The 18,167-nt window shown below is 40.9% G+C and overlaps 1 protein-coding gene across 1 annotated transcript in view; it reads right to left on the bottom strand.

The window, feature by feature from the left end:
* cacna2d4a (calcium channel, voltage-dependent, alpha 2/delta subunit 4a) overlaps positions 1–18,167 on the bottom strand; it is a 157,461-nt gene that overhangs the window by 11,350 nt on the left and 127,944 nt on the right. The window contains exons 29-35 of the mRNA XM_049566695.1: positions 9,923–9,937; positions 8,058–8,102; positions 7,707–7,769; positions 4,703–4,773; positions 1,878–1,953; positions 1,733–1,785; positions 1,016–1,071 (exon numbers count right to left, since the gene is read on the bottom strand). Of these exons, the coding sequence (XP_049422652.1) occupies positions 1,016–1,071; positions 1,733–1,785; positions 1,878–1,953; positions 4,703–4,773; positions 7,707–7,769; positions 8,058–8,102; positions 9,923–9,937 (379 nt within the window). The remainder of the gene's footprint in view (positions 1–1,015; positions 1,072–1,732; positions 1,786–1,877; positions 1,954–4,702; positions 4,774–7,706; positions 7,770–8,057; positions 8,103–9,922; positions 9,938–18,167) is intronic.

The raw sequence follows: 18,167 nt of genomic DNA, 5'->3' as shown, positions 1-18,167 counted from the left end.
ATGACTTTACACAACACAAATGTAAAAAGACATGCGTGTGGATAGTGAAATATTTGTGGATCGTGGTACACATTTGTAGATGGTCATGTGTGGGTTACAAATAATACAGTCCAATAAAAACGTCTATACAAATTCCATCCATCTAGGTCTGAGCAGCGCTCAAACATCGTTCCAAATTAGTCATCGCTGAGTCAAGAAAAGTAAAGTAAAGAAGTAACCACTGTAATGTTTTCACTGGCCTCCATGCTGCTTTCTACTGTTTACTTACCCTGTTTTTCAGTGTGTCTATGACATTAAACATGACACACAAGAAAAAGAAAACAGAGAGGCAGACTCATTCACTGGTAACGAGAAAGGAGTCTATTGCCTATTTTTAAAATGTTATCCTGTGTTTAAAAAATCCACGCTACTTTTGGTGGAAAAAGAGTAAATTGTGAAATACCAGAGTTGTGGTATCTGGTGTCTGTGGTGACTTTACTGCTATGTGATGTGTTTTTTGTTTTTTTTTTACGTAAACCAGAGGAGGGCAGGAAAGGGGGGGGGGGGGGGCAAAAGTGACAGAGCAGCAGCCAGAACTATGATGGAGGCTATGGTGGAAAATCCTAAAAAAGAAACTGCGTTCAGAGGAAGGATTAAAGTTTAAAAAAAAAAGAGAGACATGAAGACAGCACTCCTGGGGAGGGGGGAGATGTGGCAAGGTCACCTGCAGGCATATGTCATAAGCCCACGTCGACAGTGTTTGTCTCACTGCCAGAGGGGGGAGATGAAAGTTCTGCACTCCAGCTTTAAGACTGGAATATGATTTAATAATCCCTTAAGAATTTCAGCAATCCATGTAGATGATATGTGAATCATTTATAAAGAATTGGATTATAATTATCTGCTCTGAAGGCTGTGATAATTTAGAGTATACATGATTTACACACAAGGAAGAAAATATCTTAGCAGATGTAAAGAAACATTAGTCACAAAGCGTTGGACCGTAGTTGGCCATATTTTTTCTTGTAGAGCTCACCGTCAGCAAAATGGTCCGTGTGCCAGAAGCCACAGATATTAAACTCCAGGAGAAACCTTGTGAAGAAGAGAGGAGAGTGGACAGGGAGAGCGAGTCAATTAGGCGGCCATCGTTATAGACCAAAGCAGATTGCAGGCAGATTGCATTCAGCTTTCAAAAACTGGGCCAGGACCCAAAGTTGTGTCATGGGAATATGAAAATGGGTCCTCAAATTATTCAGCAGTAATTGGTAGGAGGTTTTGGATAACTGGATAAGCCTTACCAAGTCACCACAGTAACAAACTGAGATGTTTTTAGTCTAGCGAATAGCTTCCTGTTGAACAGCTAATTGTTTTTACTATGTAGTTTTATTACAGATTCATCAAACAAGATAAAATATATCAGCTTTAGAGGTGCTGGTGGGCTGCTATCTTGGGACAGAGCAAGGCTAGCTGTTTCCCCCTGTTTACAGTCTTTGTGCTAAGCTAACTGACAGTTGGCAGTAGCTTGATATTTACCATATAGACATGAGAGTGGTATTGAGCTTCTTGTCTAACTCTTGGCAAGACAGCAATGACAACAAACTATTCGTACAATAATTTCGTACTGTCAAACAAGAAAAAAACTTTCCACTGCTTTTACACAAACACCAAATTTACTAATAAGTGAAACATAACAGCTATTTTAAGAAAAATACCCTTAACTTTAGACATTCTGGTCGCTCCTAGCAACACTTACAGCAGGAAGTTGGAGAGGAACCACTTGAGGGCTGAAGCCAAACCATAGAATGGCTGTAGAGGTAAACAGACAGATTATAGTTACCACAGACTTCAGAGATCATTATGGTGATATACTGTATGTAGTATAAGAACACAGCACATACACTGAGAAGTGGACGGGCGCTGCTGACAGAGTGTGAGTTCATCTTACACATGGCCTGGTAGTCGAACAAGGACACCCTGAGGAAACACACACACACGCACACACACACACACAAAAGCACATGGTGTTGCTCTTCAGGCAGTATTTACTGACTTACATTGATTCCTTGACCCGCTGCAGACTGTTACACACAGCGCTGTATAGCTGAGCTTAACCTTTGTCGAAACTCTGATCCCGAACTGAACGTAGAAAAGAAAGAAAGCTGAAAGAAAATCATCTCAGTGCTAGAATTACTCTACTTTTTACACAGAGGATTGACCCAGTGTTTTGACTTTTTTTTTTTTGAGACACCAGAACACAAACACTGGGGTTGTTCCTAACGACTAATTTCCCCCGTGCTTAAACAAAGGTTTAAAGTTAAACTAGTCGACAAGACTTCAAGCAAGAAAACAGTGAGAAAACAAAATTGAACATAATTTAATCTATAGGGTAAACATTTGTCTGGAAAAACATTGTGTATTATAAGAGCCCTTTGAAATCCTTAATCATATTTTTCAATAACCAAATTGTATTTTAAATGCAGGTGAAATGTGTGGCACTTTGCACTGTGCTTTATAAACACTGCACATTATCTTACAAAACATGATGACTCACTGAATAAAAGTTAACGAGCAAGATTTATTAAAAACAATATTCTTCAGGAAAGTAAATCTTTAGGGAACGTGTCTTATTATTACAACTACATTTTTGTGGGTGAATGCAATCACATATCACAATAATAATTTACTAATAATTTCACTGATTAGTGTTTCTGATGCTGACTCATAAGGGTAGCAACATTTAAAGGAGCAGTGTGTTAGATTTAGGGGAATTTAGTGGCCTCTAGTGGTGAGGATTGCAGATTGTAACCAGCTGAAACTTTCTGTCGCAAGAATTCCTTCAGTGTTCATAGTTTAGGAAGTTTTTCCTAGAGATGTACCGATACCACTTTTTCCTTCCCAATACGGATTCCGATCCCTGAACCTTAGGTATCTGCTGATACAGAGTACGGATCTGACACTAGCACGTAAAAAAAAATGGATGGGATATGAATTGTTGTATGTCTCAACTCCTAAAACTCTATGCAAAATATTAAGAAATGAATACATAATAGCAGAATGAATGCCATATTACTATTATTATCCAGTGTTGACACAGATCAAGACACAGGTTAAAGTGCAGCCACACAATTTGGTAAAAAAGGCTACAGTACAATGCTTTTTAAACTCCGCTCTGTTTCGTTTGCCTGTAGCATGCGTATGCGTAATGACGTGAGGCTTTACGTGGTATCGGATTGGTCATAGACTGTACGTGTCGATACCTGATACTGCATTTTAGGCAGTATCGGAGGCATTTCCGATACTGGTATCGGTACAACTCTAGTTTTTACCGAAGGGTAAATTATCTGCAGAGGTCTGTTCCTCTCTCAAACAAACAGACCCTGTGATTCAAACTAGTGAACAACAGAATAAAGCAGTTTCATGTTAAAAATCAGTGGTTCTCTGATGTGGTTTGGCCACTTCGTCGGAGAGAAGGGCCGCTAGCGCAGCACCTGCCAACGTGAGCTCACCTTTTGTCTCTGTAACTCAAGATCCAGATATTTAGGGGATATTTACCAAGGACTGAATTATCCATAGAGGTCTCTTCCTCTCCAAAACAAATTGTCCAGGTAATTTAACCCAGTTAAAACACAGAAAATCAGAGTTTTCCAGACACCCTTGTCAGGGAGGGGCTGCTAATAGCGGTGGCTGACATGAAAGTGTCAATCATGAATGGCCCTATCTAGAGCCGTGTTTGGTTTGTCTGTACTTGATTACTGTAGAAACACAGTGGTGGCAACAGTAACCTCTATAGATGAGGTTCCACTTCCTGTGTAGCTATAAACCGCTCATTCTAAGGTAATGAAAACATGATGATTCTTATTTTCGGATGATTCTACACTAAAGAAACATATCTATCATATTATATTCCATTTCTACCAGTATATCAGCCTAAATCCTACTCCTTACACACACCAATCTGCAGAGGCATGCATCTATAAATGCAAGTATGAGTACACAGCCACTGAAGTTAACTCATGTTCAAAACCAGTTATGTAATATCCTGTGTCAAATGAAACATGACAAAAATCTTGCTGTATAAAAATAGCACATCACTCAACAAGATTTCAAACATAAAAGACGGGCAAAAAAGTAAGAGGGGGAAAAAAAATCCACAGCAGTCACAGGAGCTTAAAATGGAGCTGAGGGGAAAAGCAAGGACATCTATAGCGTGTATACAAAGATGGGTGAATCAGCTACCCTCAGCACGTAGAGAGTACAACACAGGGCAGAGTCTATACCATGATACAGCAATAAAAACAAAGCTCTTGAGTCTCTATAATGACAGTAAATCACGTCCTCCAGGCTACGGATTTCATGTGAATACTAATGCATGACTTAGGTGTATAAGAACCAAAAAGTAAATGGGAAACAGTGCAAGCCACCCAGACAAGACTCAACAGCAGCCACTTCTGTTTGTGATACAGTGTGAGGCATGTAATCACATTCATGAGGCAGATTCAAATGCATGGCGTTATGCAGCTTGAGACACCAGAATGCATAATATGGCACTCAACATTGCGATGTGGGGACACTGCTGCTTCACGCCTAATTGATTTAGAAAAGTTTACATGAAGTTTAACATCCCTGTAGGCCCTGTCAGGACGAGGCAACACTCTGTGCTTTGCTAACAGACAGAGAGGCAACCAGAAACTCAACTACCTTGTCAATGACAGCCAGATATTACCTTTTGAACATGCCCATTCTGATTAGCGTTGTCATCACGGATCCGTCGACCTCACCGAAGAATCTTCCCGCCTATCAGGAAAGAGAAAGGGGGTGTGAAACCAGCTGTGTGGCTAAACACATGTAATTGGTGTCATGATACATTGACAGGGGGAATATCATCTCCCATCCTTGCAGTTTACCCTCTCCATTTTTACCACAATGTGAACTGTGTGATCAATTATTCATGCAGCTATGTTATATTGAGCGTTGGTTTAGAGGCAATGTATGTGTTTTCCTCACATGTACTCAGTCACTAGAGGTCTTTTTGCAATGGTGGGACATTTTGGGAAAATTGCTGATTCACTTTTTTGCCAAGAGTTAAGACCTTTGGACACCAAGTGTGTATTTTTCATATGCATTTTTAAAAAATCTGTCATCAGATAAATATTGTTATGCACAGAAACTTTGAGCAAAGAGTACAGTGTGTTCAATTCTTGTGAAAACTGGCAATACAAGACAAAATGGACGGACACATATGGTCGGTTGCTTCTCTCCACTGGAGCTACCTCCTTGGCTGTCACCTCCCTCTGCCTGCGTCTTGCATTTGGCACTGAGTGGCCAAGCTGTCCTTCCTCCCTCTGTCTCTGCATTGTCACTCCCTCTCTCTCTATGCAGTCCTCATCCTTTATTACATTCTACTCATCATCACCATCCACCTGGATATTCCTATCTGACCTGTTGAGAGCTGGCTATCTGAGTTAGGCTATCCTCTCATGTTGTTGATGTCTGCAGATTACACCACGTTATCTTCACTACTTTTTGGTCAAATGACTCTCTACGCTTTTGATGTGTAAACGTGACACAATATTTTTCATGTTTATTTTGAATGTGCAACAATTTCAGACGGAAAACCGTAACCAGAAAACAACACAACTCAAGGTGCTGGAAAGTCCCTATAGCATGGGCGAAAGGTGTGGTGGACGGGTTTAACAACACCAGGACTTTCACCCAGGAGCCTGGTGTTTGCTTCCTGTATGAATGTTGGGCCAAACTATGATGTTTTTTTCTAAACCGATCCATGTGCTTTTGGAGCCCAGTCTCACTACAAAGTCGTCAAAATCTGGTGCTTGGGTGGTGACTTGCGGCGTCACAAACCAACGAAAAAGGGCATCCTTTAACATCTGGATGATATGTGGATGGTTGTCGTAGTTTAACGTTGCCAGGCAGTGTTGGGGGAAACGCGGTGGGACAGGGACTATAGTTAAGGCGGCGAAAGTCTGATTCAGGTTGGCAGGAGTGGTGGTGGATGGGTCCAACAAACACCGACAAAGAGAGCAGGGTTTGCGTCCCGTCTAAAGCCAAACCCTGTTCTTTTTTCCTAAACCTAACCATATGCCTTTGTTGTTGAAGGTAAAAAAAAACAATTCAATTTGTGGTGTTGTAACGACGTGGTGAGTTTATTTTGAAAGAGACTGTACGTAAACAGTAAATTTCCTGTGAAAACAGAAGTGTATCTCAAAAGAAGACAATGCGTGTCACAGGCAGAACCTGACACAGTGTCCCAGAACGTCAATAACCAACGCACCCAGGGTACCTTTCACGTTTTATGTGGACGTAGAAAGTCCATGACGAAACGTCGATATGTGATGAGGTCAGAGTGAGAATGTGTTGGCTTTTGTTGAGTAAACCCTACAATGTGCATCTATTGCACAAGGAGAAAAATGGAAACATGAGGGGTTTTACTGACGTAAGTATATTTTGAAAAAGACGAAGTTTACACTTCAAGTAAAAATGGAAGTTCATTCATTCATTCATCTTCTAACCGCTTCATCCTCTTGGGGGTCGCGGGGGGGCTGGAGCCTATCCCAGCTGACATCGGGCGAGAGGCAGGGTACACCCTGGACAGGTCGCCAGACTATCGCAGGGCTGACACATAGAGACAAACAACCATTCACGCTCACATTCACTCCTACGGACAATTTAGAGTTATCAATTAACCTAGTCCCCAATCTGCATGTCTTTGGACCGTGGGAGGAAGCCGGAGTGCCCGGAGAAAACCCACGCTGACATGGGGAGAACATGCAAACTCCACACAGAAGCACTTCACGCCCAGGATCGAACCGGCAACCCTCTTGCTGTGAGGCGAGAGTGCTAACCACCACACCACCGTGCCGCCCGTAAAAATGGAAGTGTATTTTGAAAAGACTTATTCCATATAACAAGTGTTAGCTGACACAGCATCCCAGAGGGTCAACAACAGACGCACCCAGGATAGCGTATCATATGTAGATATCAAAAGTCCACTGAGCAAGCAGCGATATGTAAGCAGTTGGGAGTGAGATTATGTTACCTATAACACATCAGATATAAAGCTTTTTATTAGATCGGTTTAGTGCTGCTTCCTGCTCCAGAACTTTATGTGGACGTTTAAATAACAGAAATAAAGAGACAAGTGTGCAAAAACTATAAACTATAACTGCTCCAGTAAAATTACAGCGCACATTGCTGCTTTGCTTACGTTTTGTTGTGTTGCATAATTGAAGGCCTCTGTAGTGCTGGGCTATTATACAGTTGTGATTTGTGAGCAATGAGTCATTTTACTGCTTACACTTATTATTGATAGTTACTGTGGGAAAAGGCTGTTATATCACTCTGTCTTGTTGTTGGGTAAAAGTTTTATATGGGCCCAGACAGGTCATGGAAATCTTTTTGAACATGAACAACCAAGTAAGCTTATGTAAAGCAATGTAAAATATCACAGATAGATAGCTAGATACCACTAAATCCCCTTAATTCTTACACAGTGTTCATGTAAGTCATACATATGTATTTCTGAATAATAGGCACAGAATGTTTTGGATATTTCACGTGGTTCTTTTCTTCTTAGGTAATGAAAAATTAACAGGCTTAAGAGCTCTCAAATAATCAAGTCAAAGTCGAGAAAGCCCATTTTCTGTGTGTGTGTGTGTGTGTGTGTGTGTGTGTGTGTGTGTGTGTGTGTATGTGTGTGTGTGTGAACTCACATCACTGCGCTGTTTAGAAATTAGGACAAAGCCATTATTGTCAATCGCGTAGCATGCAATATCCTGAGATGAGACAGAGAGACAGAGCAATTACTTATGTAAGGAAAGATCTGTGTCAAACACCACAGACAACGATAACAGCAAGCAAAATAATTCATGTAATTATGATGTGAGGCAAAATTAAAGCTTTGTGAGTCAATTTTCTACTTTAGTAGCTTTGTCAAGAAGCACAGGATAACATCATTTTCAAATTTTTGGGGCTTGAATACCAAGACATGAAATAGTTTAGTCATCGATTCATGCTAGCTTGAGAATTTACTACATATCAGAGAGATAGCAGAGTATACTCACAAAGCTGTCACACCGAAGAGGACAAACTCCTTCTGTATCAGAGCACTGGAGGAAAGACAAACAAACAGAGAGAAAGAAAATATTTGAACTGTGTTTCACCATTAATGGGTAACTTCAGCATTTTTCAACCTGAACCCTATTTCCTATGTTTGTGTGTCAACGTGACTACATAAACAACACCTTTTAAAACTGGTCCAGTATCGAGAGAGAGGACCAAAGCCAGCAGCTGTGCAATACCAAAGATGTAACAAGATGTAACAAGTGGTTATTTTTTTTGCCACACACAGGCTCTGATTGTTATAATAAGTCTCTGAAGCATTTCTTTACCTTTTGCTTGATCCAGTCTGTTTGTAATTGTGTCTAAGGCTGCTTTCAGACCTAGAGTTGTCTTGCTTTGGTCAGAATCAGGGACTAATTTTGTCCCAAAGTTGCGTAATTGCCTAGAGTTGGTTCATGTTCTCACTGCAGCATTTACAAGCTGACCAGATCAAACGCTTTGCATGAGAGAGCTGCTTTGATTGGTCAGAATTTCCATTTGGAGAAATCCAGGAAGTAAACAAAACGTTGTGACTGCAGTTGGTTCAGATCCAGGTCGGAACACGTTCTCACCACAAACGAACCACACCAGAGTTCATTTGTAACCAGACGGAAACCATCTTTTTAAGAAGGTTCCGGTCCGGTTGTTTTGGTGCGCACCCAAGTGCAAGCGCTGTTTTCACACCTGCCCAAACGAACCGCATTTAGGGGGCAAACAAACTGGAGTTTGATTAAACCGAACCAAACAGGGCAGGTGTGAAAGTACCCTAAGCTGTGCAAAGCGTAGCACAACAACTTGTTGGCACCTGTTGAGAATGTGCAACTTATAAACTCTAAATATAGCTGTAAATATTCCAATTTCATCCAAATTTACATGGTGCTTTATTTCTCTGTCATAAAAGTCCCTTAATTGCAAATATCTGAAGTGATCCCGGTTGTTTGATGTATAGTTCAGCTCCTTGAAATTCACAGTATACCAGTCTTTTATTATTTTGCTTAATGCTGTTATACCACTTGGAATCCATTGTTTGAGCCTTTGGTGAAGACTCCCCAAGAAAATAACCACTTTTAATTGGATGAACAGTGATGGTGCACAATCGCCCCATCTGGTTATATTGCAGTATACCAGTCTTTTATTATTTTGCTTAATGCTGTTATACCACTTGGAATCCATTGTTTGAGCCTTTGGTGAAGACTCCCCAAGAAAATAACCACTTTTAATTGGATGAACAGTGATGGTGCACAATCGCCCCATCTGGTTATATTGCGGTGTTGCGCAGCTGTTAGCTGCAGCCCTTTCTCTTTCAAATACTGGACCAGTTTCAAAAATAGTTGTTCACATCAGTCACATAGACACAAAAACATATGAAAGCACGGTCTAGGTTGAAAAATACCAAAGTAACCCTTTAACACACAGAGGAAAGAGTTGCATTTAAAAAAATATATAGGTGAAAGTGATAGGAATATGTGTTATTACATGATGAGTATGTGTGTTAAAATGTCTGTCCTCTCTGTGGTGGTGTTGTGCTTGAACGCGTGTCAGTATCGACAAGTGCATGTGTCTGTGTGTGAAAAAAACCTGTCAGTGTTGGTGAGACGGTGTTAATTTGTGCGTGATATGTCTACCTGTGATGAGCTCCTGAGTGTCTTGTTTGTGCAGGTCTAATTTCTGCATGTCTGTGACTGTGTGTTCGTAATCTCTTTTAAATGGAGTGTGAAGCCGACTTCACAGAGCTCAGCAGGCGCTGAAGATGTTAATTGTGGTTCCCTGCAAAAAGTAGTGTGATGTTTTGAAAAGTGAGGGGAGGGGGGGACTTATGCATACTTACATCTGTGTCATTTGGCTGAGAAGGCACAAGAAGAGGAGCAAAGAGAGATAAAAAGAGAACATGAAGAGGACAGAGAAACATTACTTCAGTTAATGATGTGTAAGACAATGCACTGACTAGACGGTCTCACTCTGTTGCTGTTAGATTGCTCTTGACACAGCAATACATCATCTCAGAGCATATGTTTCAGGAATACACAAAAGACTGCAGATATTTTTTTATTGGAAATGTCGATTTTTGTACATTTAATTACTGTTTTAACAGATTTTTATGCAGGCCTGGAGAAATGTAACAAATCAATCAACATTTTTATCGAAGTTAGACAATGAAAACTTGCAGTAGAGTTTTTGGTGCTTCTTTCACAATAATAACAATGTTTACTTTCTATATATCAGCCTTTGCAGGACAATAAGCTCTCTATCAACACTGTCTGTAAATTTCACCTCCTAACACTTCCCTCCATCACTGGAAGGGTCATGAGTCAAAATGTCAATGGTTCTCCTCATTACTTTATGGTCACATCTTATGTCGACAGTATGTGTGGACTGACGTCTGTGGACAATATGTCTTTAGAACCATGGTCAGGCTATATAGAGCGTGTCGAAGTGCGAATGAGACAATTTATCATCCTTTTCAATCCTATTACAGCAAAGTGTCAGTCTTTCTCTCTGCCTCCCATCGCTGTCACCTGAAATAAACTACAATTCAGTGAGTGGAGTGACAGAAATGATGATCCTGTGCTACGTGACCTTGGTAAATAGCATGGGGTGATGAATGAAATGAGATCCTCTGTGTCTGCTAATTATGTAAAAAAAAATAATAAAAAAAAAAAAAGCTAGTCTAAAGACCTGCGAGTGAAACCCATGGGCTACAGTTTTAATATAACTGAAAGGAATACTTTAATCACAAAATGACCATTTGTTTAATAATTAGTCATGATTAGTTACCTTGAATTTATGAAGAAAACATTTTTCTCCATGCTTCAGTGGAAAATGGTGAACATATTGGTTTATTGATTTATTGGGACCATGTTTAACGACACACTTTTTCACTAAAAAAAATGTAGCTTTGGAGTTTGGCTTTGAGCGCATACTTTCAGAGAGAGTTGTCACAATCGTGTCATGGCACCCAAGGATTACAGCACCACGCATACCGACACAACACCACTTTATACTGTTAAAAGAAAACTCACTTGGATTAATTTTAATGAAAAACACATCCAAACAGACAAATGGAATATAAATAACTTAGTGGGTAATCGAGGAATGGACACACATTCTGACTGCACTCAGTTTACCATGTTGGTAAATCTGAATGAATTGCAGTCTTCTCTGGTGCTCACGGTTCTATCTGTATGCATGATCGAAGCAGCTACTGTAACTCATGTTAGCTTAAGTGGGTCGCCAACAACCTGGTTTATACATCCAAGAACTTCTATGAAAATTAACTGCTTGGCAACCAGACCAGGTGTCTAATTGAGACACGTGTTTATTTGTTGAAATGTGTCTCCACACCAGGCTAGTGAAAGGGGCTGGGTGTTTAATTGGGACTAGGCTTTTAACTGAAGTTTTACAGTTCTTTGAAAGACCATAGGGAAATAAATAACACATTTTCACAGTTTTAATCCTGTATGCCTGTCGTCACTGACAATTTATCTCTTGTTACATGCCATTTATTAAAACGCAACAATAAAAAAACAGTATCAGGCTGTTTTTGCATCAAAATCTCTGTATTTTCTATTTTCTTGTAAAACTAGGTTTCAAATATTTGCTGACTCTTCCTGCACTCCTGACCATCAAATGAGATGTTGGGTGACTGGCTGGCCACACCAATCATACAAAACAGCACTTTACTGTTTGTGAGTTATAGTAGCTAGCAGTGCAATATGGAGAGAGATAGGAGCAGATGTGTGTTTGGTTAGTGGTTGGCAATAAAAACATAGGGAACGTAGGTGTCAATCGCTGGAAAGCTCCGAGCAGTTCTGCTGCGGCTGGGTGAAAGACCTGTCCATATACCAGCCCCAAAACTGTGAACTGCATATGTGCTCGGAGTTGAGGAGTCTAACTGTCTGTGGATCTCTTCCCTGATTTCATGGGGGAAAACAGGCAGTGGGAGAGGTGTGAGGGGTCCTTTATATGATGTTTGGAAGCTCTATGTGTGCACTGTCTGTTGACACTGGAGCAGTTTTTTACACAGCAGTGTCTCCCCATCTTCAAGTGGGAATCGGGAACACAATAACCTCTGATCACAACAAGCCGGTTCTGGCCATAGGGTTCTGCTGGTATGCTTTCAAAATGGTGGAAGTGGGCCCAAAGGGGGCGGGGCGAGGTGTCATGATGACATCTCCTCAAGCCTAATAAGCACATAGCCATTTGTGGCCAATTCATGATTGCATTTATTTATAGTCTGTAATTAAACCATGACTACTGATTTTCTTATGCAGTTGATTCTGAGGGCAGCGTTTGTGTAGCATATAGAGGATTATAGGTAGAAACGCGTGGGCCGGTGCATGGGCTGGTGTGTGGGCCAGTGCGCCCGAATGTCCTGAGTTGAATTTGTGTCCCAGTCTGCCCGTGCTGTAGTGGACAAATTAAATGAGAGGGATTTGATTTAATTCCCTCTTGTAATTGCAAACGGGTCAAATTTTCCAGTTCACTGGGAAATTCGTCACAGTATAGAAGCTAAAGATGCTCCAATTTCTGTTTCAGTGAGACTTCAACAAACAACATACTGTTTGGTTTTTGGGTTTTTTTTGCCAGAAATTGGGCCAATTTTTTTTTTGTTTTCACTAGTGGCACTAAAACAAAATGCATGAGGTCCCTGAAATCAAAAAGGTTAAATTTGCTTGACAAATTTACTGTAAAGCTGCCCATTAGATTGTTTTGTGTGGGCACAATTGCCTTTTTGTTGAAAAATGTCTGCTACATTATGACATTTTCTGTGCACAAAAAGAGTTCATACCCTGATCACGTCAGATAATCACATAATTTATTCCTAGCTGGACTGCCAGCTGGACTGATCTGTCTATACCATCTGCAATCATGCTGCAAATGAATTTAAATCAAAGCTGCCAATTTGTTCATCACAGCTAACTGCCTTGGACCCTCTATTTGATTTGATGTATGTCTCCTCTATAAGTAACCATTTTATGTCTCATCCTGCCTCTTAACCTCATACATCAGAGCCAGCTTTCTAAATCTGGGCAGCATGTTGGAGGCTGTTCCCTCAGATCCTGTGTTGGTAAATTTGTCTCATCTGGGAGCTCCAGCAGGAGTCAAGGTGATAGTGAGAGCATCAATTATCACTCTCATTCCCCGAACCGCAATCGAACAGTTTCTCATCGCAACTAATGATCCTGCTGTCTGCTCATACACACACTTGAACTCAAATTAAGCAGCACACCACAGTATTGTAACCATGATATACTACTCTTTACTGAGCTTTGCTGTTCTGTGATGTCTGATTTTACAATTGGCATAAATATACTTTGAAGAAAGCTGTTCCATTTCTGAAGATAGATTAAAATAAATAAACAAAATATGTTTTTTTGTGATTGCATGAACATTTCAAAGCTGTAGTTCTGGAAGACACAGACACAGAATGCAAGTAACAAATATTGAATTGCAGAGAAAGGAAGACCAGCTGAGTCTTGTCCGTGAGATGAAGAGCATGCCAAGATGTGAATGGCAAAAAATCTATCATCTTTTGATTCTCATTAGTATCACTTCACAGCCTCCCCCTGCATCTCCACTCGCTTTCATACCAAATATAGCAGCAATGGACTGTGAGAGACGGATCATCACGCTGTAGGATTCATACTGTATATTTTAATGTGATGTATCTTTAGAAGATTGTGGGTTTGCAGATTTAACCAAGGTGGGAGCATGTGTCAGTAAAGCAAGGCGATTCTTTCAATTTATTCCTTTGTATGTTTCTTTCTCTTTCACTGTCTCTCACTCTTTCAACACCATGGATGTACACACTCACCCTCACACATACACAGAGCGTACAAAGCAGTGTGCGCCATACGGATATGTCAGAACATTTCCTATTAACATTCAGACAGATTCCTGTTAGTGGAAGCTCATGCTTTATTCTTCCCTCACTGATTCCTATTTCATTGACTAATAAAATCTTACTTAAAGGTACTCAACCTTTATAAGTCCACGAGGGTTTTCTTTCACTTACATAACTCTTCCCCTGAGATCTGAAATCTCCGTGCAGAGTTCCTTGCAATGACGAACAAACATCTAATGATGTAGTTGTGTGAAAATCAGCAAAGGTCGGTATTTCTTAATGATTGCATGAGTCATTCCCAACACAATAAACACAATAAATTATGTTAAATTAAATGCTTGTTTATGGCTACACATTGCATAGGCAACATGAATGAAGACTCTGAGCCATTGTGCTCTTAAAGGGACAGTTCACCTCAAAATCAAAAATATATTTTTCCTCTTATCTGTAGTGCTATTTATCCGTGTCGATTATTTTGGTGCAATTTCCTCAGTGTTGGAGATATCGGCTGTAAAGACATCTGCCTACTCTTGAATATATTGGAACTTGATGTCACTCGGCTTGTGGTACTCAAAGTGCCAAAAAATTATATTTGAAAAACTCAGCAGCAGTAGTGTCTTTCTAGAAATCATGACCTGGTTTCTTAGAATAATCCATCGATCTTTTTGTATCAAGTTTCATGTCGGAACTATTTTCTTTCAACTGAACTACACCCGCCAACTATATCACCAGAAGGAAGCATGCATCTTCTGCTAGCTCACCGAGCAGCACTGAACTAGCTAACATTACAGCTCAGCCAAGGTAGACGTCATTAATGTTTACATCTCAGGCTGTCATGAGCATGAGACACTCGTCCATGAGTAGATGCATGCTTCCTTCTATGCAGTGATATGGTTGGTGAATGTAGTTCAGTAGAAAGAAAATAGTTCCTGCATAAAACTGCTCACAACAAGGTCTGTAGGCCATGATGTCTGGAAAGAGACATTGCGGTTGACTTTTTAAAATGTATTTTTTTTGGCACGGAAGGCAACAAAAGCCGAGTGCCATCTAGTTCCATTATATTTGATGTCCACGGCTGACATGACAGTATTTACTGTGCAATGGTTTAAATGTGTCCACCAGGAGAGATTTGGCAATACTGTTTCTACCCCGGAAGCTATTCAGGGCAAGCTGAATAGGAAATCAAGGCTGGATTTTCACATGATCTCCTCATCTCTCAAAATCCAGCTGCCTTGCAAGCTAACAGGATTTAGGCAGACATGTAGGAGGAGAGCGGAGTTGTTCATACAAAAACCTAACATTAAATAATTGTTCTCGGGAATCTTAAAACTTAGAAGAATTCTAGTTTTACTGTTTTGAGTCTTTTGTTTTTAACTGTGTTATCTCTGTCTGCGAGACAGGTTTTTTTTTTGTTTGAATGGAAATTCCAAATAAAAAAAGAAAATAATCAAATTTGATAAAGTATGGAATGGTTACTTAAAAAATTTCTTGATTGAATTTACGGAACAATTACTATATTGTGACATATACCTTTACTGCAATACACCACTAATACTGTCCCTTTGAAAGAACCCAACAATGATGGTGTAGGAAACTGGTAACAAACAGCTTTTGATGTTACAGAAAAATAGAAGAAAAGAATGATGAGTTGATTCAGTTTCTTTAAGAGTAATGAATGCAAATTTATTTAGGTAATTCACGTTTGATACACATTGATCAACCACGTTAAAACCACTGACAGATTAAGAGAATAACATTGATCATCATGTCACAATGCCACGTTCTGCTGGGAAAACCTGAGTCCTTGCATTCATGAGAATGTCACTTGACACGCACTACCCACTCAAACAACATTTTAGACCAAGGACACCCCTCATGGTAACAACACTGCTCGATGACCATGGCCCCTCCAGCAGGACAATGAACCATGCCACACCGTAAAGACTGCTCAGGAATGGCCCGAAGAATGTGACAAAGCTCAAAGCATTGACCTGGCGTCTAAATGACCTAGATCTTGATCTGATCGAGCATCCGTGGGATTTGCTGGTACCCCATCTCACAACCCACAGGGCTCAAAGGATCTGGTGTCAGACACCACAGGACACTCTCAGAGGGTCTTGCCATGCCTCAACAGGTCAGAGTCAAGTCCAGTCCATGGTGTGGTCTCTGACTTGGATGGGTCAGAAGCACGATCGGTAAATGGTGTGGTGTCTGACTTGGATGAGTCAGAACCACAATCAATAAATGGTGTGGTGGCATGGACACAGATCCTCTGGGGATGTCCTGTGGTGTCTGGCACCAGCACGTTGGTGGGCGGATCCTTAAAGTCTTGTTGGTTGCAAGGTGGAGTACCAGCACATCCCACGGATGCCCGATTGGATTGGGATCTGGGGTATTCAGAGGCCAGGGTGACGCCCTGAGCTCTTGATCATGTTCCTTGGGCCATTCCTGAGCAGTTTTTGCAGTGTTGCATGGTGCATTGTTCTGCTGGGGAAGCTACTGCCATTGGGGAGTGCCGTTGCCATAAAGTTTGTACTTCATCTGCAATGGTGTTAGTGTGGGCGGTGCGTGTTGAGAGGACTTTAACATGAATACAGAACACTGCACATAACAAGATGATCAATGTCATCACGCCACCTGTCAGTGGTGTCAGTGATGTGGCTGATCAGCGTAAATACAATGCATTAAGTAAATAAACAGTAAAACAAACAATGAAAATAATAAAAGACAGTTCAAAGACAATGGGAGAAGTTTGATGATGGAAATGTTTCCATCATCTACTTCTTCTTTGCTTTGTCAGCACTGGGACTCTCAACCCTCATTGCAACTGGGACCAGCGTGAGGTTCTTGACGTCCTCATTCTTGTGAAAATTTGGTGGCAGGACAGGTGGCGGTCTGTGCAGTTTCCCAGTCATTGGCTTGGAGGGATTGACTTGAGAGTCGATGATATGCTTGCAGCACTTGATTAGCTCTGCCATCTCAGGTTTGTGCGCTGCTGACCAGGAGCAGCCGGAGCTGGACTGGGACATGTTTTCAACTGGGGACAGACGCACAGGCATCGGTCTGTCCCGTTTCTGCTGACTGCCCTCCTTGTTGCTGTAGTTTTGTAGGACAACTGAAGGAGAATGAAGGAAAAATAGGTCAGTAAAACTAATAAGGTTTGACTGAGAAGTGTGAGATACTGCAAATAACCTGGGTCAGATTAGCCAAATAAAGTTGACAATGCTGTACCAAAAGGTTACTTTTTTCTGTTCAAAGTAAAGTTCAATAAATGCATCAAAAAAAATTCAGTTAGAAAGTAGAATCATGTGCAAAATTTACTTTTTATAGTCTACCTATAACTATTCAACCTATTTAAAGAACGTGAGACAGGGTACAGGCTGGGTTTATGTCTGTAGTAAAACATGTAAAGTGTTTAAGATCAATGTACAATCAAACAGCTTGTAGGTAACATGGGCGGTTTCACAAAGCCATGTCTGTCCTGCTGTGGATGCTGCGAGTTCAGCCTAAAGGCCCATTTATGCTCCCTTTACGTATGAAAATGTATACGTCGGTTTCAAATGATGTTACCATCACTGCCCACATACTTCCATGCGCCCTTTATGTTAGCATAGATGTTAACCAATATATCCACCAGGGGGCAGCCCAGAGTCAAAAGTTACAAACATTAAAAAAGAGAAATCCTTACCATGTCATTATTTGGGTAGTTGGTCGCCGTTGCTCAGTGATTTATATAAGCCCTGAGCCATCCCAAACGCCAAAGAATTGGTGGATCCACCCCATCAGCAGCATCCCCACTCCGCTTGCTCATGGACTTGTTGTGGGCTCGAACAAATCTGTCTCGCACAGACCTCCACTTCTCCTTCGCTACCGACCAACTCACATTTAATTCCCTTCCAATCTCCTCCCAGTTGTGCTGTAGTATGTGTTTATTCCGGTGTCCAGGAGAAGTAACATCATAGAGATGTTTATAGTTTCTAACTAACTTGCACGACCTTTCCTCAGAAAGTTCCGCCATTGTTATGTCTTCTTCGTGTCTCACTAGAGCTAAGTATCAAGTAGTGACAGCAACACTGCCCCCACAGTTTCTGGTGGTACTTCTCCGTTTGGCCCATATCCATAAGCTTTATGGAAACGTGCAGAAATCCGGACGAAATGAACGCGGAGCACGGACAGAAGGCTCTGTCTGTATCCAGATCTGTATTTGACGTTGAGCGTACACAATGCA

This window comes from Epinephelus fuscoguttatus, linkage group LG22 (genome assembly GCF_011397635.1).
Source record: "Epinephelus fuscoguttatus linkage group LG22, E.fuscoguttatus.final_Chr_v1".
Lineage (NCBI taxonomy): Eukaryota > Metazoa > Chordata > Actinopteri > Perciformes > Serranidae > Epinephelus > Epinephelus fuscoguttatus.
The sequence above is the reverse complement of the archived record's forward strand: the minus strand, read 5'-3'. Positions and strand labels throughout refer to the sequence as shown.